Below are 25,474 nucleotides of genomic sequence, written 5' to 3'. Positions count from 1 at the left end.
GCATGGGAAGAGGCAGCAACAAGAAAGGCTCCTCGGCCCCCAATTCTGAGAAACAGGCAATAGCAGACACCGCACCAATATACATAAGGCACCATATAGAGAGCCTCATAGACCAATTCAGGAATGAAGTTATCAACGACCTGAAGCTAGAAGTATGCAGAATAGTTAGAGAAATGCTAAGTACCACCCAAGAAAAAACAGGTGGTGGAATGGAAGAACAGAAAAAGAGGGGAGAATTGCTTGATGGAGAAAACAGAGAAAGCATAGAATACGTGAAGCAGGTTCAAAGGGACTACCAAGATACTAAGAAGTCTATCGAAGACTGGCATAACAACTTGAAAGAAACTAAGGACAGACTATCTGAACTGGAGGGCAGACTTGTAATATGGGAGAATGAAATGAAAAACTTCTTAAAAATAACAAAGAAACAAACAGCAATAATACAAAGACAAGAAGATGAGAAGAGGATCCATAACTTGAGGATTAAGAACATAAAAGAAGAAGTAGGGACACAAACAAGTGAACTACAAAAGCTACTCACAGAAATAATCCAGGAGAATTTTCCTAATTTAGCAAAAGGTAAAGATACTCAGATGTATGAGGCATACAGGACCCCAGCTACCTACAACCCAAACAGAGCAACACCCAGGCATATAATAATAAAAATTCCAGAAATTCAATACAAGAACAGAATATTAAAAGCTGTAAGAGACAAGAAACAGACCACTTACAAGGGAACACCCATCAGAATTACAGCAGATTTCTCTGCACAAACCATCAAATCACGAAGAGCGTGGGGGGAAATAATTCAAGCTTTGAAAGATAATAATCTCCAGCCAAGATTGAGATATCCTGCACAACTGTCCCTGGAAATTGATGGAAAAACAAGGTGCTTCCCAGGATAAAGAGGAACTGGGGGAATTTGCAACCACCAATTCAACTCTACAGAAAGTATTGCAGGATATTCTAAAAAAAGAAAAATACAAAGAACCCAGAAATAGTGGCGGGGAGGCCACAACGAATGGAGCAGAGAACAAAATGAAGAAGACAAACTGACAGCTACTGACAGAAAAAGAGCTCAACAGAAATGAGGCAGAGAAGATTGGATGATAGGAACAGCTATTTTGGAGAAAATGACATCTTAATAGGTAATACTGATTTAGTATCATCTTGTTTTGAAGTCTCATCTAGCTTTTGTCCTTCTGTCTCCAATGGTCTAAATAGGCTGTATCTTACTGGATTTTATTATGTACAATAGTATAAGCAAAAACCTTTTAAAGACAAGGAGTTTATACAGAAACCATTGTTCATTTTCTGTTAGTCGATTCTAAATACTCTGTAATGCTGTCATTCTCTGAATGGTTTTACATTGTTTTGATATACTTAATGCTACAGTATACGAAGTTGTACTGGAGGATTTCAAAGAAAGAGACAATATGGTAACTACTTTTAGGTCAGGGTTATCTGGTGGTGAAACACTATTCTGCTTAAATGGTTATGTTTTGATCTGCGCTGTTTCGTTGTTATGCCCTCTTTTATCTCAATCTCCACTCCATTATTTACTTTTTTATCTTTATCCTTTTAATTAAAGGAAAAAAATAGCAGGATATATTATAGTAACCCACTTTGACTTTCCATTACCTCGATTTAAAGCCCTGTATTACTCTCACCATCTGGTTTTTAACTGATGTTCCCCTATTCTGTTTTGCTGGATAGTATCAGGTTCGAAAGTTTAGGCATCAGCTGTGAAGATAATGAGATTCATTATGACGCCCATTCTTGTTGACTTTTATCTACTTTTGAAGACCTACAATGTCTCCAATGTTTTGGTTTTGTTGGTTTTATTCTTTACTGTTTTGTTCAATTGTATTATAACTAACGATATAGGCAATTCTATTAGAGATAGCGGGAGGCATTATAGTAACCATTGTTGATCACCTTGTATTATGTTTTTACATTATCTATTATGTCCACCCTTTTGACTTGACCGATTCTGTTCTGTTATGTCACATTTGGTTTTACTCTCTTCCAAAAAAGTAATAAGAACCGTGGGAGCAATGAAACCCAAAATGTGTAATAGTCATGGTACAAAAGAGAGGAAAAGAAAGTGCTCCAAACTATATAACTGCATGTATATTTAAGTGTATAAGATAGAAAATGATATCACAGAGTTTTATTGGATCAATGAACAGAACTGTTTGCAGTATCGTTGATGGAATGTCCACTTTACAAGCTTTAATTTTGTGACTTGAACAATTATTTCTAAGATGACAATATGTAATCCATTAACTAGTGATTTCCTACTGTTCATTTTTTTTCTGTAAATCTGTATAACTTGTACCCTTTCCCTGCTTTTTTTTTTCCTTTTCTCCTTAAATAAAATTTTAAAAAAAAAAAAAAAAAAAAAAGAAAACAACTGATAACAAATGTTGGCAAGCCTGCGAGGCAAAAAGGAACACTGCTCCATTGTTGGTGGGAGTGTAGACTGGTGTAGCCAATATGGAAATCACTACGGAGAGTTCTCAGAAGCCTAGGATTGGAAGTTCCATTCAACCCAGCTATTCCCCTTCTGGGTAGTTTGTCAGAAAACCTGAAAAGGTCGTTATCACAGTGATGACTGTGCACGTAGGTTGCCAGCAGAACAATTTGTAATAGCTAACTCTTGGAAACAACCAAAATGCCCACCAACTGCAGAGTGTATGAAAGAGATGTGGTGTTTTTATGCAATGGAATATTACTCAGATATAAAAAGGGATGATCTTGAGGCCTTCGTAGGTAAATAGAGGCAACTTAAGACTCTCCTCATAAGTGAAATAAATAAAATCGTATTTATAAATATCACATTGTGTCTCTAGTGTACAAAGTAATAAGAATTGAAGGAGTAATAAAACCCAAAATGTATAATTGCTATTGTAAAAAAGAAAGGAAAACAAAGTGCTCTAAAGGATATAACTAAAGGATACAACTGCATGTATGTTTAAGTGTGCAAGATAGATGACCATATTACCAAGTTTTTGTTGGATCACTGAACAGAACTGTTTTTAGTCTCACTGTTTGAATTTCCATTTCGTGTGCCTTAATTTTGTAACTTGAACAACTATTTCTAAGATGATAGTATATAATTTATCAACTAGTGATTTCTTAGTGTTTATTTTTATTTTTTTTGAAATTCTGTATTATTACTACCCTGTTTTCTGTTTTGCTTCTTTTTCTCTTTAAATAAAAAAAACAAGACCAGCCTGGGCTACATAGTGAGCTTGAGGCCAGCCTCAATCATCGAGTGAGATCCTTTCTCAAAAAAGAAAAGAAAAAAAAGACAGTGTAAAAAGATCCCTTGCTCATAGATAGGAAGAACCAACATTGTGAAAACAGCCATACTCCCAAAATTGTTATATAGATTCAATGTAATCACACAGAATGAAAAAACATTTTAGCCAACTGTCCCTCAGACAAAAGACTTCTATCTAGAACATAAAATGAATTGAAAAATATCAGGCCAACAAATTCAAAGACCAAATCCAAACATAGATATCCGAGATGAACACCCAATTCTCAGATGAAAAAATACAAATGACAAATAAATATATGAAAAATTCAGTATCACTGGTCAGTCAAGAAATTCAAGATAAAAACACTGAGATTGTATCATACTCCAGAAAGTATAGCTATCATCAAGAAACAAACCAATAACAAATGCTAACAGGAGTGTGGGGAAAAAAGAATCACTTTTCACTGTTGTTGGGAGTGTAGACTGGTACAACCACTGTGGAAATCAGTGTGCAGATTTCTCAAAAAAATAGGATTGGAGGTTCCGTGCAATCCAGCTATTCTCCTTCTGGGTATTTTCCCAGGAGAACTGAAAACATCATACCACAGTGATACATGTGCACTCAAGTTTATTGCAGCACAGTTTGTAGCAGCTAAATCCTGAAAACACAAATGACCATCAACCATGAAATGAATAAAAAGATGTGGTACTTTTCTATAATGGAATACTACTCAGCTATAAAGAAGGATAAACTTGAGGCTTTCACAGGCAAATGGATGCAACTTGAGACTATACTAATAAGTGAAATAAATCAGACTGCAGTGTAAATACCATGTTGCCTTCCTAGTGCAAAATCTAAAAGAGAACTTAAGATTCAAAATGTCCAATAGATATGGTGAAAGTGAAAGAAACTATTCAAAAGAAAAGAACTGGCATAACAGAAAGGAAAACAGAAGGAAAGGAAAATTATACTACTAATCTCTGTTAGGTCATAAAAAAGAACAGTTTGTGCTATCATTGTTTGATGATTTTTTTTCAAACCTGTATCTTGTAATCGAATAACTACTTTGAAGATAACAATATGTAATATATTAACCACTGTTTATCTATTATTTTATTTTGAAATTTTATATGATTGCTTTTATTCTTTTTTGTTTAAAAAAGATAATAGGTGCACCATATGATGATTATGTGCTTTGAATACAAAAGCAAATATAGAAAAACTGTCAAAAAATGAAACAGTGAAACTTTCTCATGTTTGCAGCAAATAACATTAAAGCAAAAAATAGGGAATACAGTTTTTAGATATCAGAAAAAATCTTTTAAAAATAATGCTAGTTGCAGGTAAGGTTAACAGGACAAACATCATAATGAAGTTTAAATGCATTTCACTTTTAGAAAGTAAAGAAACTCCTGTAACACTTACTTTGTAAATAGTGCAAAACCATCAGTACAAGGCTATAGCTGCTTAAAGTACCACGACTGGCATCATTTATCTCATGGTGATTTGCCCACTTCTTAATCACCAGCACTAATGGACGAACTCGATTTTCAACTGCAAGTAAAATTAGAACTTAAAAATGGTAAAAGTATAACAATTTTTTTGGAAAATTTAGATAATTTCCAAACTCCCATACTCATTAAAAAAAAAAAAAAAGCCTCCTGTCCCCTAAACTCTGTATTCAACATAAATGTGTGACTTACTTCTAAACTTACCTTAGCTGTCTTTTAAAAACTATTATTTCTTAAAATGCATTTGATTTACCTAGGACTCAGGGTAGTAACATACAAGTAAGATACATTATACCTAAATACAACCAAACAGGTGTTGCTATTTACAATTAACATTTTTAAAAAGAAAAAAAGAATGAAAGAAAATCAAAAGTTGGTAATTATTTAGAAATAAACCAGAAACTTACGGTATGCATAAGTTCTGAGAAGGAATGTGTTTCTTATTCCAACAATATTGTTTACATTCAAGTCAAACTCCACACAACTATTTAAGAAAACAAAATAAAGCAAACTTTAGCTCAAGTTCAATCTCCCTAACACATACACCAACCCATGCAATGACTCACAAGGGCACAGCCCTACCTCTGTTTTCTAAAGGAGGCACAAAAGAAGTAAGAATAGGGACTGGGGATTTAGCTCAATAGCACAAGCACCAGCCTGGTAATTGCAAGCTTGTGAGTTTGAACCCGGGTTCCAAACAAACAAACAAAAAAAGAAATAAGAATAAAAATATATTCAGAAAAAAGAAAACTCACATATTTAGCATGTAATTTTAATCTGATTTGATATATACCAAAAACATGAACTGAGATTACTGTTAAAAGATCTGTAACCTACAAATAAGACTTCAACTACTCAAAAGAAAGGATAATTTGAATCTTAAAACCTTTTCCAGATGAACAAAATTATGGACCATAACTTTTCTGGTCAAGATCCCTTCACTACTAAGTTATCTATTCTTAAATAATTTGGAATTATAGCATTATATACTTTAAAGCAACAAGAATAAAAAGCCAAATAAAATACAAATTAAAAAATAAAATAAAGGCTTTGTCTGCACATTATACTTCTTAAAAGGCTAGTAAATTACACTACCATGTTAAATGTAGCTACTGCTATCTAGGAAAAGCTGTAATACTCAAACACATTACAGAAGGTATAATTCTTTAAAAGAATAATTATGCAATTTGCAACTTAAAAAACAGCTATGCTGATGGAATCTATAATAATTATAAAATTATAATCAAGTAAGGATTATGTTATATATGTTCCATTTCGACCCATAAATTATGATACAATTTCTTCTGAATACTCCATTTTTCTCTAAGAAAACATTGCCTAAAATAAAAATGAATTTTTTTCTACTGTCTTTATTAAAAATTTGAAATTTTTCTAATCTCTCATGAAGAACAGAAGAAATCTTATAATCTTTCAATTGTTCTTATTAAAATATGAAGAGTGGTATTAACACTTCAGATATACACATCTAGCTTTGGAATACTTTAATAATAGTTACGTTATTTAATTATGCTTGTGTAAGTCTAACATGGGAGCCAGTTTGTACTTTTTCCACATAACTCAACAAAGATGAAAATACACAGAAACTAGTTTACAATTAAAAACTTCAAAAGAGAGAATTCAGAGGGCATTAACATTGTCTACAGCAACTGCTTCAAATACTACTTCTAGAAATATTACAAAAGTAACCATAGATATGGAAAGAATTTATAGCAGCTAAAAACTAGAAATAAAACCAAATGTTCAAACATAAAGAATGATTATATTAATAACTTACTCAACAAAATATTCATTAAAAATGATGCTACTGGAAAATACTTAATGATATAAACAAGTATGATATATTGGGAATAAAAACATCTCAATTTTACCTTTAACAACTCTTGTGCATTCATATTCATACAGAAAGAGACTACAACGTTTACATCAAAATGTTTAGGAATGGAGTTTTTGTTGCTTTTTGTCTATGTCAGTGATGGCGAACCTTTTAGAGCTTTCAATGTAACAAACTGCCTGTTGCAGCATGTGTGCCACAGGTTTGCCACCACTGGTCTGTGGGGTGTTCTGGTGTGTGTGCGTGCGTGTGTGTGTGTGTGTGTGTGTGTGCGCATGTGTGCATGTGTGTGTGTATTCAGTGCTAGAGATGCAATCAAGAGCAAGCTCTCTACCACTGAGCTAGTATAACCTAAGCCCATTTGTGATTTGTAGAAAGAAAAATTCTAAAAGTTATATAGAATAATAAAAAGTTTATGAAACTCTTAAATAAAAAAATCTTACGTAACTATGAGCACAACAACATATTTTTTAAATTAGCCACTAATATTATTACTTAAGTGTATTTCCCTGTATATTTTATATACTATTGTTATTGTTGTGGTGGTTGTTTGAGACAGAGTTTAGAACTGTATGTATCCCAGGCTGGCCTTGAACTCATGATCCTCCTGTCTCAGCCTCACAAGTGCTGGGATTGCAGGTATGCAGCACCTCACCTGACTATTCTATGTTTAGCACTACTTGGCAGAGAGTCAATAAATATTTATATACTAAATGGACATTTAAATCAATGGAAAAAGAAACCCAGAGCCAAATACTTTTCAGTCAATTCTTGTCATTGAAAGTAGTTATGCTCTATAAAATTGCTGCAAGCATTTAATAAGTAGATATAAACCCCAGCTTCTACTACAAATACAGGATTAAGTTCCAGCCAACCTAGTTATATTTTCATCTATTAGTCAATACATATTCTTCTAAACAGAAACCATGTAATAGTTGACTTATCAACAGTTCATTGATGGAGTTATAACTCAAGCAAGTAAGTTACAGTGCTCTTGCCTACCATTTGAAAGCCTTGATTTCCCCTATTCCACAAAAAGGGGGGGGGGGGAGAGAATGAAGGAGGAACATGACATCTGTTTACAGCATGGAAGCTGAAACAAAAAGGCAGAGTGTCACTTTATTCAACCTCAGTTGAAAACAGGGGAATCAGGTGACTCCAAACTTTTTACCATTCTGTGCATGTCTTCAAATGACCTGCCTCTAAAACATGTAAAGGATATAAATACTGATGAAGAGGGATACAAATAAATTTTAAGCAGGTAGGCAAGTTCTAAGTAAAATATTCACAAATAAGAAAGCTCAACTCTGCGTATACATGTGTACTTGTGTGTATGTTCAATTTCAGTACTGGTTTTATAAAACTGGGCTACAAGAATGTGATTTATCATAATTCTATCTATTTTAGAAAACAGTTATATTCTCATATTACATAAACGATTCAAATTCTAAGCTGTGAAAACCAACAGAAAAACAATAAATTTTGAAATCAAGTACATTTTGCTTTCATACCTATCATTTTCAGTATTATGTCTTTCATTAAAATGAAACATAATTTATTCAATAATTTACAACAAATTTTTTGATATACATACACATCAAATTTTATCAACTAAGATTATGTTTCGGAGAAGGCAATATATTCCAAAAGGCAAGAGATCATTTAAAAATTAAGTATATGCTTGAGGTATGGTCAAAATATATACTGAATGTTTACATTTTACTTTTTAAAATTTTTTCTTACTCTTTTGGAGACATACAGTCTCTCTATGATATGTAGTGATATGCAGACTGGCCTTGAACTTACTATACAGCCCAGGCTGGCTTCGAAATGGCGATCCTTCTACTTCTGCCTCCCATGCACTTAGATTACAAGCATGCACATTCTTATGAATGCTGACATATTTAAAATTTTCTTTTCTTTTTCCTTCTTTTTTTGAGACAGGGTCTTACTGTGCAGTTCATGCTGGTCTTGAGATCACTTGTAACCCAGGCTGATCCTGTGCATTTAATCAAAACAATCTTCCTCTCTTAGCCTCCCGACTGCTGGGATTATATGCATGCACCATTCTTTAAAAATTTATTACGTAAAGGATATGTTAAATTCCCCCCTCAAAACACTCCCTTCAGCAAGTGGCAAGTATTTTCAAGGGAAGGGAGAGTATTTTGAGTGGGATTAATGGCAATATTTCTTTTACTATAACACATTTGTTTAATTTAACCAGTCACTATATTTGTCAATCACATATACATTCTTTTAAGTTAGTCTCAAATGTCAACAGAGTAAATATAGTTAAGCATGAGAAAGCCTGGTAGGCGACTTTTAAAAATTACTTCAAAACTCAAGTGAGTTTTAAAACATGTTACCAAGCTGTTATACTACAATATAGATTTCTTATCTACATTACATATATTTCTAAAAATAATCTAAAGCAACTCTTAAAGAAGACAATTCAGTAATTACTTACCTTACTTTATCCCTGAACTTCACAATCGGCACTTTTGCTCGAATCAGTTGAGGTCTTTCAATGTAGCCAGCTGCAAGATAAAAGACACATGAATTCTGCCAATTTCCCAAATGTTCCAACACACATTTTCTAACACAGTAGTTTGCTAAGCTAAAACTACTGAAGAAAATTTGTCTTTGAAAAGGAAGGCAAAAAACGAAGGTCATTATGAAACTCTAAGATTAAAGAGTCTAGGAATACCATTTAGATGACTTTTATTAAGGTTACTTTCAGAAATAGGGTCTAATTACTAACAGTGCCTATAATGAAGTATATTATAACAGGCCAGATGTGGTGGCAGAACATCATAGGAGTGAAAAAATAGACTAACATCAAGGATATGGTTAAAGTAGATGTAACAAATGGTAGCCAAAGAAATCATTTTTTCAGTGTTTTAAGTGTGGAAATGCTGACAATTTTGTATGTGAAGCAGAAATACAATGAAATAAATATGATCTCTAAGAACAAAAAACACATTTACATGTTTTATGCTATCAAACTTTGTTCTGAATTTCAAGTAATACATGTACATTTTAGAAAATTAGGAAATCAGAGAAATATATAAAGATCTTTTCCAAAAGAATAATTTCCTTTTTTAAGAAAAGTACAGAACCAGATTTTTAAAAGGTAATTTGTTAATGAAAAATAAGATTAGCAGTTAATAGCTTTGAGTAGCAAGTATCATTTCTGACATCACCAAACTGTTTCAAATTACTAATTACTTTAGTAATTAGCAAATTACTAAACCAAATCACTCATCTCCTAACTGTTAAAAACAGCACTGAAGTCAGGTATGGTTGCACAGGCCTGTAATCACAGAGCTCAGGAGGCTGAGGGAGGAGGATCACTGTGATTTCAAAGACAATCTGGGCTCCATGGGGAAGAGAAAGACAGCCTGGATTGCACAATGAGACCCTGTCTCAAAAAAAGAATAAAATTTTACTACACATGGCCTAAGTCAACAATTTTGCTTTTCACTGGACTATGTGGGCCACATGTTCACATTTTTAGAGTGAGAAAAATGTGTATCACTACAAAAAAGATGAAATTTTTTGTCTCACACGTAAGTACCTATAGTACTTTACATCAGTTTTTTGGCTTTTAAGAGACTTTGCATTACAGCAGTTCATTCATGCCTTAATTTGTTTCCCTAACAGACCACATCTTTTGAGAAAAAGTCTATGTATCTTTGAATCTCTCACTACATCTAGTGAGACAATGTACAGAGACTTGATAAAAATTTGTTCAATAAATGGTCATTCTTTTGAATCAAAAGCTAAAAAGAATTTAGGGGAGGAACAAAGGATCCACATTGTACCTGACCAGAAAATAAATCTTACCAGAAAACAAAGTCAGAAACACTTTAAACAGCTATATGAAACAGATGACATGAACTTGAGACATTTCAGACTTACAAAGTCTCGTACAGAAGTGTTTATGGACTAACATGAGTATATGTCGTGCTTCAGTCTTCTGATTTACCTGAAAAAAACACTGAAAAGTTAAAAATAAAGTCATTTATTTCATTATCTTACTTAGCTCAATGATACATTTTCTTAAGGTATGTCAACAAAAAAAGCACAAAGTATACTTCTCTTTGGATTTATTTTGCTGTATACATCAAATTGCATTAAAGAAAAAACAGATTAAAATACAGATTTTAAACTTTAAAGGACAATTTTTAGAGAAATTCTCTAACTCATGTCATATTTCTCCTTCCACTTAAATGTACAAAATTGGCGCGGGAGAGGCAGCACGGCTAGGAGGCATCCGGGGGCCACAGTCCCAGCCTGCCACTTTACTTTCTGCTGACCCGACAGTCATTATGCCGAAGAGAAAGTCTTCAGAGAATACACAGGGCAAAGATGGATCCAAACTAACTAAACAGGAATAATTGTTCATTAGTCCGGGAGAACATGGCAGACAGATAGCAGCAGCTACAGAGGCTCTCTGAAAGACCCAGCTTAGAATTCAGGAATGATGCGGAGTAAGGAATCATAAGCAAGTGGAGATATGCCCTGCTTACCCAAGAATGAACTGGGCTGAGAGAAACCAACTGGGAATGCAATCCTGGTGCTATAACAGGAACAGATAAAGCCTCAGTGTGAAAGCTGGAGCCGCGCCATTGGAAGCTGCAATTTGGGTTTCCCGCCGCCGCTGCTGCGTCTACATCTGCTCGGCAGGGAGAGAGACTAGCAAAAGCTCTGTAAACGGGAATCGGTGAACGGAGTTGAAAGCAGGACGGGCAGGGAGCTGTGCATTGACCTGCAGTGAGTGAAAGAAACTGGGACTCTTCCACGGTCTAGGAGACTCCAACAGAGGACATTCTGGGACCGGGCAGACTTGCCGGAACAGGGCGCTGCAGTGACTTCAGTCACATATCCCCCTCTCAAGCGGGATTGGTGAGCAGTGCCTAGCCTACGTGACGCTGCTGGCTGAGACCCAGTAGGCTAACACAACCCAGGTCCCAGCGCCTGAAGGTAGATTGACCTGGAGGGGCGGGCCATAGGCTGCCTGGTCTGCAACTTCCTGGTGCGCTGCGGTGGGCGGAAACACCTAGCCAGCACAATTCAATCAGGCTGTGGCCGACAGGGAAGGAAGCTGGGCCTCCTATACACGCTTGCATATATAAGGAACAAGGAATATGGGAAGAGGCAGCAACAAGAAAGGCTCTTCAGCCCTCAATCCTGAGAAAGAGGCAATAGCCGACACAGCACCAATAGATATAAAGCGCTATTTCCAGAGCCTCATAGACAAGTTCAGGAATGAAGTTATTAATGACCTGAAGCTAGACATAAGCAAAATAGTTACAGAAATGCTAAGCACCACCCAAGAAAAAACAGATGGCGGAATGGAAGAACAGAAAAAGAGGGGAGAATTGTTTGATGGGGAAAATAGAGAAAGCATAGAATACGTGAAGCAGGTTCAAAGAGATTACCAAGAAAATAAAAACTCTTATCGAAAACTGGCATAACAGCTTAAAAGAAACTAAGGACAGATTATCGGAACTGGAGGGCAGATTTGTAATATGGGAGAATGAAATGAAAAACTTCTTAAAAATAACAAAGAAACAAACAGCAATAATACAAAAACTAGAAGATGATAAGAGGATCTGTAACTCAAGAATTAAGAACATAAAAGAAGAAGTAGGGACACAAACAAATGAACTACAAAAGCTACTCACAGAAATCATGCAGGAGAATTTTCCTAATTTAGCAAAAGGTACATATACTCAGTTGTATGAAGCATACAGGACCCCAGCCACCTACAACCCAAACAGAACAACACCCAGGCATATAATAATTAAAATTCCAGAAATCCAATACAAGAACAGAATATTAAAAGGCATCAGAGACAAGAAACAGATCACTTACAAGGAAACACCCATCAGAATTACAGCAGATTTCTCAGCACAAAACATCAAATCATGAAGAGCGTGGGGGGAAATAATTCAAGCTTTGAAAGATAATAATCTCCAGCCAAGATTGATATATCCTGCACAACTATCCCTGGAAATTGATGGAAAAACAAGGTGCTTCCAGGATAAAGAGGAACTAGGGGAATATGCAACCACCAACTCAATTCTACAGAGAATACTGCAAGATATTCTAAAAAAGAAAAATACGAAGAATCCAGAAATAGTGGCAGAGAGGCCACAATGAATGGAGCAGAAAACAAAATGAAGAAGACAAACTGACAACTAATGACAAAAAAGGGCTCAACAGAAATGAGGCAGAAAAGATTGGATGATAGGAACAGCTATTTTGGAGAAAATGACGTCTTAATAGGTAATACTGATTTAGTATCATCTTGTTTTGAAGTCTCATCAAGCTTTTGTTCTTCTGTCTCCATTGGTCTAAACAGGTTGTATCTTATTTTATTATGTATGATAGTATAAGCAAAAACTTTTATAGACAAGGAGATTATACAGAAACCATTGTTCATTTTCTGTTAGTTGATTCTAAATACCCTGTAATACTGTCATTCTCTTAAATGGTTTTACGTTGTTTTGATATATTTGATGCTACAGTATACGAAGTTATACTGAAAGATTTCAAGGAAAGAGACAATATGGTAACTACTTTTTTGTCGCGATTATTTTGTAGTGAAACACTATTTTGCTTAAATGGTTATGTTTTGATCTGTGCTGATTTGCTGTTACGCCCTCTTTTATCTCAATCTCCATTTTATTATTTTTATTTTTATCCTTTTAATTAAGGGAAAACTAAATAAAAAAAAAATAGCAGGATATATTATAGTAACCCACTCTGACTTTCCATCATCTTGATTTAAAGCCCTGTGTTGCTCTCACCATCTTGTTTTAACTGATGTCCCTCTATTCTGTTTTGCTTGGTAGTACCAGGTTTGAAAGTTTAGGCAACAGCTGTGAAGATAGTGGGACGCCCATTCTGCTTGACTATTATCTACCTTTGAAGACCTATAATGTCTCCAATGTTTTGGTTTTGTTCTTTACTGTTTTGTTCAATTTTATTATAACTGAGGATATAGGCAATTCTATTAGAGATAGCGGGAGGCATCATGGTAACCATTGTTGATCACCTTGTATTATGCTTTTACATTATCTATTATGTCCACCCTTTTGATTTGATTGACTCTGTTCTGTTATGTCACATTTGGTTCTACTCTCTTCCAAAAAAGTAATAAGAACTATGGGAGCAACAAAACCCAAAATGTGTAATAGTTATTGTACAAAAGAGAGGAAAAGAAAGTGCTCGAAACGATATAACTGCATGTATATTTAAGTGTATAAAATAAATAATGATATTACTGAGTTTTGTTGGATCATTGAAAAGAACTGTTTGCAGTCTCACTGTTGGAATGTTCACTTTATAAGCTTTAATTTTGTAACTTGAACAATTATTTCTAAGATGACAATATGTAATCCATTAACTAGTGATTTCCTACTGTTTATTTTTTCTATAAATCTGTATAACTTGTACCCTTTCTGTTTTTCTTTTTCTCCTTAAATAAAATTTTAAAAAAATGTACAAAATTAATCTTCTAAAACAAAAATAAACTTTTAAACTTTCTCAGTGTTTTATCCCTTATTTAGATTAAGAGCAGTTTTAGTAGGGTTTTTGAGGTTTTTGGGGGGGAGGGTTGATCTTTTGGTTTTGGTTTGAGACAGAATCCTGTTATGTAGTCCAGGCTGGCTTTTAACTGACTGCATAGTACAGGCTGGCCTCCAACTCACAGTGATCCTCCTTCCTCAGCCTCCCAAATTTTGGGATCCCAAATTTTGGCATGTATTCCACCACACCTGGCTCTGGTGAGCTCCTCTGAATATAAAATACAACAAAATGATTCAGATAAGTGAGTAAGATGGGAGGATGGACTTGAGTATATTTTAATTGTAACAGTATGTTTTCATTGTATCCCTTGTGTACTTTGAGCTTCACACACACGTGTGCACAAACTTTTCTATTATATGATTTCAAGGCATAGAAAAATACTAGACTTTTTTTTTCTGGAATAAATCTGTTTCTCATTTGCAGTAACTAGAAGTCATTTTTATTAGTGGAATAACATGAATAGTAAAAATATATATTGCCATACCATAGGTTCTTTTTATATACTTTTAAAGACATAGAATACAAGGTATATTAAAATCATATTGATTTTAATTCAAGCTTTGGTAATTCACAGGAAACTTCAACCCCTTAGAGGTTGATTCAGTCAGCTTAATAAAAGTCAATTATTGTGATTCTGAGGTACACACAGACTGGCTAATAGGAACTTTAAATTAATGTATTACCACCTAACCATTTGACGGTTAAAACTAAAATGTCTCAGAAAATACATTAGATTTTATAAATAACAACCTTACTTTGAATTTTAGCGTAATATTTCTTTGTCTTCCCAAAATAAAATCTCCAATCCCCACAGCATTAGAAAAGAAAAACAAAAAAAGAAAAATAGAATCACTGAAAATTCAAATGGAACACATTAAGAAGATAATACTGCCACATGTTCTGTGCTGCATCCTGACAAATGTGTCCAACGCACTGACATTTCAAAAGGCAGAACTCTTTAAAAATACAACTTTGAACTAAATTAACACTAGAGTTACTGTTATGCACATTGTGCACACACTTTAAATTTAAGAAAATATTCTGTTTCTTAGAATTATGATAAATGAAAGTTCTTTTCCTCAATGACTTTTCTGTGAAAATTTAAGTGATAAATGTTTTATTACTTACTGGCTCTTCTTTAACAACCAGGCATAAATCACCATCACTACTCCGGGTACCAAATCCATTTAAAGAAGACCCGACCAGAAAAAGTCTGCTTTCTAAAGAAAAAGAAAGAAATCCTAAGATGCTATTCAAACTGCAGAACAGGAACACATATAGAGAGAGCATCCAAAATGGAAGACATACGTGGGAACAGCAGCTGAATCTCCTGCTGCAGCTGTGCCCGACAGAGTTCTTTCTTCTTTAAGTCACTCACTTGCTGCTGACATGTTTCAAGTAACTCCAGTATCTGCTGACTCAACTTGAATCCACCACAAAGCAAAAGTTTTGTTCAGAAATGTAAAACAATAACCATACTGAGAAGTGAAAAATCAATTGTACTGATATTATTTTACAAACATGTTATCTTCTGAACACTTTCTGTGATATACAACACACAAGTATAATTATGGGTCAGCAAACCTCTATCTTTGGTCCTGTCAAATATGTTGTGTGGCACACTGGTTTTATATTTTAGGTGATAAAACCACCATGGGGGAGAAAAACACCATCGAAAACATGTGTGAAAGGAACATACTAAAATATTTTCTATCTGGTCCTTTAAAGACATTTGCCCAATATATATCCCATCATGCCCTACTAACATCCTCAGGTCAACAGAAAAATCACCCTGTATGCTCTTACAGATAAACTTTTGAGAGGATGGGAAAAAAGGCTTCCAAGGAAATTTATAGTCTAAGGACTAGTCGAGGGTTGATGCTCTTAGAATGACTCAGCATGATCTCTATGTTTCTGGTTAGACGTTGTTCCCATTAATTATTTATCAAGCCATTTTGAAATAATCACTACCTTCCTCAAGCCCCCGAAGCTTTTCTTCTACTAGCAGATCAGCTGACATTAAAGTTCACTAATGACCTGAAGGATACCAGATGTGATACTCCTTAGCTTCAAAAAAGGCCTACAAACTAATCTGAAGAAGCTCTTTATCTCTTTATCTCTCCTGCTAGATGAAGTGTCCTCTTCCACATTCAGAGCTAATCCTTCTACTGATACTTTTGCATCCAAGGCTTGTCACTTCATGGAATATTTTGAACATTTTTTTCAAACTCTCAATTAGTATTTCAGTTTCTCCTTCTCTAGGACTTCCTCTAAGGTCTATCAAAATGGGAAACATTTTATCATGTGACTGAAGCACTCTGAACAACTCAAAAGAGACTAATGTTTTGATATCCTTGGATAGCTGGCCCACCAAAAAAGTAACCAAGAGAATAAAACAGATCAGACTAAGCCAAAACAAAGTGTGTACAACAAATACAACATAATTAATTGACTAGATTTCCTGTAGGAATTCCAAACGACCAGTTGGGAGCCCAACACCAGTAGCAACAAGGCCTGCAAACAGTAAGAAAAAAAGAGAAAATGCTACATAATAAAGAGAGAGGGGTCCTAGAGCCACAAAACTAGGAAAATTAGCCTGCACAACCCTTCATATATAAAAAAAAAATCTCACTTATACAGTGAGAAAAAAAAAATCTTCTCAAAAAGGAAAGTGAGGCTGTGAAAGGATACAAAACACTTTGAAGAGATAATGCCTAAAAAGGATTCCAATCAATTCCAATAGTTTCTATAAGAAAAATGAAAATGAAGCCAGTAACATCCCTACAGATAATGCAGCACACCACAAAGACATGTCCATGAATATATGAACTATTCAATATAAAAACCAAGTCCTTTTCTTGTTTTAATTTTCTACAAAATAAATGACTACTGAAAGCCTATATACTAGCAACAAAGTGGAAATTTATCCTTTTTAAAATATTGTTAATACCAGCAAAAGGCATAATGAAGTAAAACTGTCCAAGTCTTGTAGACTGAAAACTACAATCTGCTGGTAAGAGAAATTATAGACCTAAATAAAGAGACTTACCATGTTCATGAAACAAAAAACTACTGACAAAGACATCAAGTCTCCCAGAAGTGACCTCTAAACTCAATGCAGCTGAATGACAGAAGGGGGAAGGAAGACCGGTCATGCATAGTTAAAATAGGGTGATACTGTACAAGGATTTATCATACTACATTCTATTTTTGTAAATACTTTGGCAAACTATGGCCTATAGACCAAATATGATCTCTGGTCTATTTTGGAGGGCCAGCAAGTCAAATGATTTTTTATATTTTTAAAATAAAAAAGAGGAGAAAACAAGAGGCAGTGTAACCCACATGCCTATGTAACCCACATGCCTAAAATGTTTACCATCTGGTCCTGTAGAGAAAAGCTCTGTCAACTCCTGATCTAAAAAATTGGTATATCTGCGTACTCTAGACATTGTAGTAGGTACTCTATTATTACCAAATAACAAAATAAATTTCTTTACAACAATGCTCAAAAACAATTTTACTACATTTATAAAGTTGTTTCATCTGAAAGACAATGTTCATGTACAAATGTTAACATGAAAAAAATTATAATTATGTGGAAAATATGAAAATTCCATATTCTTGTTCCTCTCTCTCCCTTTTTTAACCTGCATGGAAACATCCCCTCTCCAGGCCATTCCCTAAAAGGAATACTATAGTAGAGATCTAACAGGTTTTTGAATAAAATAATCTCCTTGCTGTCTGGTTACTTTGAAATCCATAATGTCAAACCATGTTACTTTATCTTAGAACAGAATAAGGGAAGTCAGACGATATTAAAACTCAAGAGAATGCACATATATTGTGAAGGGAAAAAAACTCTGTTTCAGGGATGATTCGCTTAAAAGGGGGAAGAATGCCAGAACGCACCACATGAGCTCTTCTTGGCTGAAATCATACGTGATTTAGATCACATATGTAATTAGCTGACTACACATAATGGCAATTCAAGAATATTCTTTAATTCTGTTTTGTTTCATTGCATAAATTTTTCCACAGTTTTTAGTTTAGAAAAACTATTACAACAAATTACCTATAAAATGTGTGGGCCACTGCCTGAGTGGGGTCAGCCAGACCCAAGCCTCTCGCCATGAGTCAGCACTACTCACCACTCACAGACTGCAGGAGAGAACCAGGCCTCCAGAGGTGATTCCTGCCTGGAAACCATAGCATTTTTACTGTTTTGTTGGGTTAGGTTTTTAATCTCTTTGTTTTGATTATGTTAAGTTGGATGCCATGAGCAGCTATTTAAAAGACATATTATGGTAGCCATTTTAGATTTACTTTGACTTATTTTTAAGTCCCTTCATTGCATTCACTGTTTTGGTTTTATTGTTTCTATTCTATTCTGTTCAGTTTGATTTTTACTATGTCCAAAGGTATCTGCAGCTATTTGGAAGACAACAAAATGCACTGTGGTAACTATTGTTGATTTCATAAGATTCTGAAGTCCTGTATCATTTGTACTTGTGTATTTTGATTGGTTTTATTGTTTTATTTTCCTTGGTTTTATCTTCTTTAAAAAAAAAAAAAATATTACTCTTTTTTTTTTTTCAGTACCAGGGATCAAACTCATGATCTCACGCTATTCCACTGAGCTAAATCCCTGGCCCCTAAAGAATTATTCTTAAAGCATTATTGTTTAAGTCACCATAATACTACTGTGGAGGCCAACTGTTAAATTACTTTAAAATTAATTGTAAAGGCAATGTATTTTTTAATATAAGTAAATGCTGTATTTGCTTAAGATTATATAAAATTACCTACATATAGCTCTAAATCTTAAAATAAATATTTTTCAAATACAAATGTTCATCTTTCCTAAAAAAATTATAAACTGTCTTGTAGTCCAGCTCAAATTAAATCACCAATAAAATCATCATGGAGGTCAATACATGCCAGTACTATTAGGATAAAGTGTGGATTTAAGAAAAAATTTTAAATATATCACCATAAAAAGCTTAAGGTATAACTTTCACATAGTCTTTTCAGCAGTTTCTCTACCTGTCCGTGTTAGCTGGTCTCCATTTAAAAGAAACAAAACAATTTTAGTTGGAAATCATTACCACGTATGAAAAATGGTAAGTTTTTGCCTAAATTTAAGTGGCTATGTTTAACCAATAAACACAAATAAGCAATAAGCTTTAAAAATAAAACACATAAAATTAAATACTGTTCAGAAAACAGGCCACTAGTTCATAAGCATTTCAATAAAAATAAGCAACCCCTCACATTTTCTCACTACCTTAGTCTTTGTCTCACATGCAACTAATTATAAAAAGAACTGATACAAATTACTGAATAAAATAAAGCCAAAGGGTCTGAAGGTACAGCTCACCAATACAGCACAAAGAATATATACGAAACCCTAGGTTCAATCCCTCATACCCCAAAAAATAAATTACATGAAGTCAGATGTGTAGCAAAAGTTTTAACTCCTTCTTAACAATGAACTCCCTTTGCTTTTAGATTAATTCTAAAATGAAATGGAATCAGAAATACATCTTAAGAAAAAAAAAAAAAAGAAAGAAAGAAAGAAAGAAAGAAAGAAAGACATTATGCCTAAAACAGCTCACTCCTGAGCCAGGGATACAGCTCAGTGGCACAGCACCTGTCTGGCAAACATGAGGTCATGAGTTCAATTCCCAGTACCAATCAATCAATCAATGAAACAAAACAACTCACTCCTTGTTAGCATGTTATTACATTTTTTTGTATGAACTCAATGTAGAGTTTTCTTAATTCATATACTGGCAGGTTGAGAAAACTGTCTACATAGAGTCTAATTTATCTTAGGTACATTCTATTAACTAAGTTTGGCCATGGAAAAATTACCTTTAAAAAAGAAAATGGAAGACAAAGAAGGGGAAGAAGAAAAAAAAAATTTTATTAGCTCTCTTCTGGGTTGAGGTGCTGGTTTGGATGTTCTATATGCATCTACACGTTAGTGACTTTCAAAACTTCTTGAGACATAAAAGGATAGAAGCCCTTACACATCTGTAAAATAATAACACAATAATAAACAATAAACTATTTCTCAAAGCTAAGGAAGCAGAGAAACACATTAAGATCTGACCCTTTTCAAAATTAAGTATTATACCAGGAAGTCTGAATAGTTTTCTCACTCCCCTTTTTAATTACAAGGGATCTCAAATCTAATCTCAAAATTCAAAACCAATTAAATCAATTCATACAATAGGATCAATTAACACAAAGCAATTAACACAATTAAACCGGAATTTCCAGTTATAACAGATGCAATTCAGGAGCTTGGACAACTGATTCTTGTACAGGTTTTTTGTATAAAACACCATACATTCACCTAAAAAGCTAAAGTAATTTAGAAAAGTAACTCATTTCCAATTTAAAGAGTTCTACTTATTAAAATACAATTGAAAAAAAAAGATTTTAAAATAAAAATTTAAATTCAGAGAATTTTCAAAATTCAACTTTCTAGTTTTACAAAACAGACTATGAACCCTCAGATGTAAGAAAATATCTACTAACCAAATCTTTCCTTAGAGTAAGCTGACAGCTAAGTAATAATCAATTCATTATTAACAATCAGAAGCTTACTAAGTAATAATCAATTCATTATTAACAATCAGCGAAGTACTGTCTCATCTTCTCTACTATACTTGTCTAGTCAGTCTGATTTCCTGCATTCAGTAAATTCCAACTTTCTCCACTACTCTCAAACCTCTGACATCCCATTTCATCCTCTCTACTCTCAACAGATGATGTTACCTAGTAAGTCAAGAGAGCAAACAGGAAGCAGCTATGGGCACTCCACTACAACCCCCATGCATCTCTCCCCAACCCCAAAAGCTTTGCTCCTACCTAAAGAACCCATTCCTTCTCCATCTTCCAAGATGAAGTTGTTCATAATTTTCTTTCAGAGCAGTACTACTGAGTCTTTTCTGCTAACATCTGTATGTGGCTAAAGTTTCTCCTACCTTTAAAAAAAAAAAAGAAAAAGAAAAAGTGTTTTTCCTACATTTAGCTCATCCCCTTCACATTTCCAAAATAGTTATGCATATGCTTAGTCTCTGTATCTTTTTTCTTCAAATCACTTCACTCTTGAACACAGACACTCTCCCTGGACAATTTTAATTATCATCTTTATGCAGGTGATTACCAAATGTACAACTGTACTCAACACCCTTCCTCCAAGTCTAGATCAATCAATTTTAAATATCTACTTTGGTGTTTCAAAAGCATCAGAAAGCCAACACAGCCACAGCACTCATGAAGCAATTCTTTATTAAATATGCATGCATACAAACCTTTCTTCACTTCCTTCACTTTGCTTCTCTCCTCTTCTGTCTCAGTAGAGGGTTCCACTCTGCTATAGCACAGAAACCTTACAGTAATTCTTTACCTTCTCCCCATCTAATCCAATAGTTCTCAGAGGCAATTTTGTCCCCTAGAGGGCAATTAGCAACAGCTATAAACATTTTTCAAATGGGACTGGTGGCATCCAAGTAGAATCCAAGGCTACTATACATTCTAGGATGCACAGGACAGCCCCTCCCCACCGGAGATGGCTGGTCAAAAATACCAATGCTATGGAAGCTGACAAATCATAACCTAATCCATCAGCAAATCCTATCACCCTGCCTCCTAAAATCCATCAATTTCTCACCTAAATATCAGCACTAATCCAACACCATTACCTTTCACATAGAATACAGTATCTCTCTACATTCTTGTTTGCTCAAAATTAATGTGCTCTCTACACTGCAAAATAAATTTTAACTCATGTCTCTTTCTTGCCTATAACAATAACAGCAAACACTGAATAGTTTATTGCTGTTTTTAGACTGAAGAATACAGCAGCCCAAAAGTCCTGACATGCTCTATCTCCCTACTTCTATCACACCATTAACCACTGTCTCTAACTTACCAAACTAGCTCACTCCAGGCTGCTTTCAGTTCTTCATGGATTAGGACCTGAAAACATGGCATTTCCTTCCTTCACAGCACGTCGCTCTACCCCATCACTAACTAGTAAACGCCAAACTCATCTTTCAGATCACAGCTTAAATACTGCTCTTCTAGGAGGCTTCTCCCAGGAATCCAGATACATTTTCTCAGTATTCTATAACTTTGCTTCATAGCATATTTACATGATTCTTTTTAACGGCTTTCCTTTTCACTAATCTATATGTAAATATTAAAGATATCATGTACATCTATGACAAAATTGCATCATCTATGTCCAGCACTCATAAATATCCACACTGAATAATAAAATAAAACCAAAAAGTACTCCAGGAGTTTCAACTGTCATGATTAATGTAGATGTATCTGAGACTCATAACTTTGTTCTTGACCTTGTAAACTCCTACTATTTACAAAATATTTTTCTGCAATACTAATAAGATGACACATGACCAGAAAATACAGGGATGGTATCAATGTGACATGGAAATTTGGATTTGTGGGTAATTTGTGCATGGAGGAGAAATGGTAGAATTTTAACCTTGGCAATAAAGGAAATAAGACCTCAGCACAGGCAGGATACAGAACTAAAACAATTAAAAGTATTTGTATCCAAGATTACTGCTTAGGAAAGCATACTCCTTGCCTTACATAGCTCAGTGCCAGTGTACTTCCCTTCATCTCTACATTAGCTATAGCTACACTGACTCAAAGCTCTGTTTTCTGTCTTAAGCCTTAATGCCACCAGAAGCCAGCATCTCAATTCTACTTTGTTTATTTCTAGAATCCCTTGAAGCAGCATCCAGCCACAGTAAACTGCCTGCCTGATCTGTCCAAGTTATTTCCTCAGATATCAATTATTTTTCCCTACAGTGTTCTGGTTTGCTCCAGCACGATTCCCCACAAGCTCTATATGCTTAATATGTAATTTGTAAAACATAAGGTTTCTCAAAAACATAAATAGCCGGGCATGGCAGTGCATGCCTGAAACCCCAGCACTCTGGAGGCTAAGGTAGGAGGATTACAATGAGTTCAAGGCCACCCAGGGCTATAAAGAAAATTCAAGGCCAGACTGAACTACATAACAAGATCCTGTCTCAAAAAACAAAATGAAACAAACAACAGAGACCCAAAAAAATCCCTGCAAATTTTAGAGCAGATTTTTCCACTGGTTCAGCTATATCTTAACTATGTTTTCAATTAACATATACATCCAAAAACTTGGTCCCTTATCTGTTGGTAGTCTAGAAGCAAATCACTAGAGTCACTCAGGTTTCTCTCTCTTCTTCCTCCTAATAGTCCATTGCTCACATGTTCCATTAATTTTCCTTAAGCGCTATCTCTCCTATCACTCTCACTACCATCTGACATCACTAAAAGCTTTAGTACCTCTAGATGCATTCATATAGCCTTCAAGATGATCACTCATCATCCAGACACTTCTTATTCTAAGTCATACTCCACCCTAATGTAGAACTATACAAATCTATAATTTCCTGTATTCAAAAAACTCTAAAGGCATTCTAGATCAAGACACCGAACAATTGCCCTACTTGTAGTTCACAATGAACCCTTATTCATTTCAGCCACTCTACCGAGGTAGTGAGAGGCAAACCATATGAAGCTGGGCCCACTAATGGTAAAATAAAGACACACAGCTGTATTAGCTAAAGCAATGTGACACGTCACTTGGTATTACAGTCAGGTCTAAGAATGTCATCTCCTTGTCCCTGATTTTAAGCATTTTAAGTTGCTCCTCTTTGTCTCTTTGGAGACAAAGGTCAAATCTTGTTTTTCCCAATTATTAGCTATGATCTTGAGTAAGTATTATTTTAGCTTTATGAGTCTCAAAAAAATTAGGCTATGTCAGGGGGTCTACATTATTGGTTGAGGTTGCTGAAGAAACTAAGTAATATGGCATGAATAAAATGCCTACAGAAAACATCTCTTCAGACACGTTCACGTAAGCCAGCATAGTGGTGCAAGCCTACAATCCCTGTTGTCAAAAGACTGTGGGCAGGAACACAAACTCAAGCCCCACCTTGGAACTGAGGGCGATCCTGTCTCAAAATAAAAACAACTAGGATGTAGCTCAGCCATACAGAACTCCAAGTTCAATCCCCAGTATTGCAAAAAATAAAAGCTGACATCAAGAATAAACAAAGAACTGTTTGCCTTCTTAGACAACCAGCAGGGAAAAAGCAGCACTCAAAAAAATTGGTTCAATTGCAAAATCTGTATGTATCCCTCTGCAAAAAATGCCTAATACCAAAAACATTAGACTTAGGAGAACAATTTTCTATATGCTAGGCAAAGAAAACATCACTGATATAGAATTATATGTTACAAGATGACAGGGAAATATGAATTATAATACATACAAAAATATAGAGAGATACAAAACTCTGTCTATGGACAGTAAGTTCTACCAAAAAATTCTACTAGCATACATATTAAAAAACCTATTATAGTACATTTTTATTATATTCAAAGAATTTATGTGATTTGTCTTCCACTACAAGTTTTTGCATTGATAGCACCACTAGGAGATTCTTTTAAATGAGAAAGTAAAGATAGCAGAAAAATAAGCAAAGAGGGAAGAGGAAATAGTATCAAAACATCCCAAGTTTGTCTTTTCTCACTTTCGTTTTTCTCTCTCCCACTAGTTTTGCCTGCTTATTCCTACTCTGTGATAAAGAAAAAAATTGTAGGAAAGGAAAGAACAGACTTTTCAATAAATTGTACCAGGACGAGACCAACAGCACAAAAATATAGCTAGACCCCCACCCACCCAACTTCACACTGCATACAAAACTTAAATGAAAATGTGGCACAGTTCTAAGTGTGAGCACTGAAACTATAAAAATCTCAGAACATATAAGCATTAATCTTCATGACTTCAGATTGAGTAATGGTTTCTTAGATCTGACACAAACAGCATAAGCAACCAAAGAAAAACAGATGAACTGAACTGCATCAAGTGAATGACTACAGGACCTGACAGGTGGCTGAGAAGCAGTATTTGCCTAACACACTTAGTAGCACTCCTACTACTTATAGCACTCCTTTAAAATAAAAAAATAAAAATAAAGACACAATCCCAAGTGTCACAAGTGTTGGCAAAGAAGAACACTCACATACCACCAACGAAAACACACTGTAAATGATGTGGCTATGTTAGAAAAAACTTTGACAGCTCTTCAAAAAGTTAACATAGGGACTAGGGATTAGTTCAGCAGTAGAGCATAGGTCTAATG

General features: G+C 34.6%; 1 protein-coding gene across 6 annotated transcripts in view; it reads right to left on the bottom strand.

Annotated features, from left to right (window-relative positions):
• Tent2 (terminal nucleotidyltransferase 2) overlaps positions 1–25,474 on the bottom strand; it is a 69,780-nt gene that overhangs the window by 28,756 nt on the left and 15,550 nt on the right. For 5 of the 6 annotated variants that reach the window (XM_013146621.3, XM_063258418.1, XM_063258422.1 and 2 more), the window contains 6 exons: positions 15,540–15,654; positions 15,360–15,451; positions 10,554–10,632; positions 9,100–9,169; positions 5,188–5,264; positions 4,695–4,823 (listed from right to left, as the gene is read on the bottom strand). In XM_013146621.3, coding sequence (XP_013002075.2) covers positions 4,695–4,823; positions 5,188–5,264; positions 9,100–9,169; positions 10,554–10,632; positions 15,360–15,451; positions 15,540–15,654 — 562 coding nt within the window. The remainder of the gene's footprint in view (positions 1–4,694; positions 4,824–5,187; positions 5,265–9,099; positions 9,170–10,553; positions 10,633–15,359; positions 15,452–15,539; positions 15,655–25,474) is intronic. The other variant, XM_063258423.1, reaches the window with a different exon arrangement.

This window comes from Cavia porcellus, unplaced genomic scaffold, assembly GCF_034190915.1.
Source record: "Cavia porcellus strain 051 isolate PalLab524CR breed Dunkin Hartley unplaced genomic scaffold, mCavPor4.1 scaffold_11, whole genome shotgun sequence".
In the NCBI taxonomy this organism is placed as follows: domain Eukaryota; kingdom Metazoa; phylum Chordata; class Mammalia; order Rodentia; family Caviidae; genus Cavia; species Cavia porcellus.
This window is presented reverse-complemented; position numbering and strand designations above follow the sequence as displayed.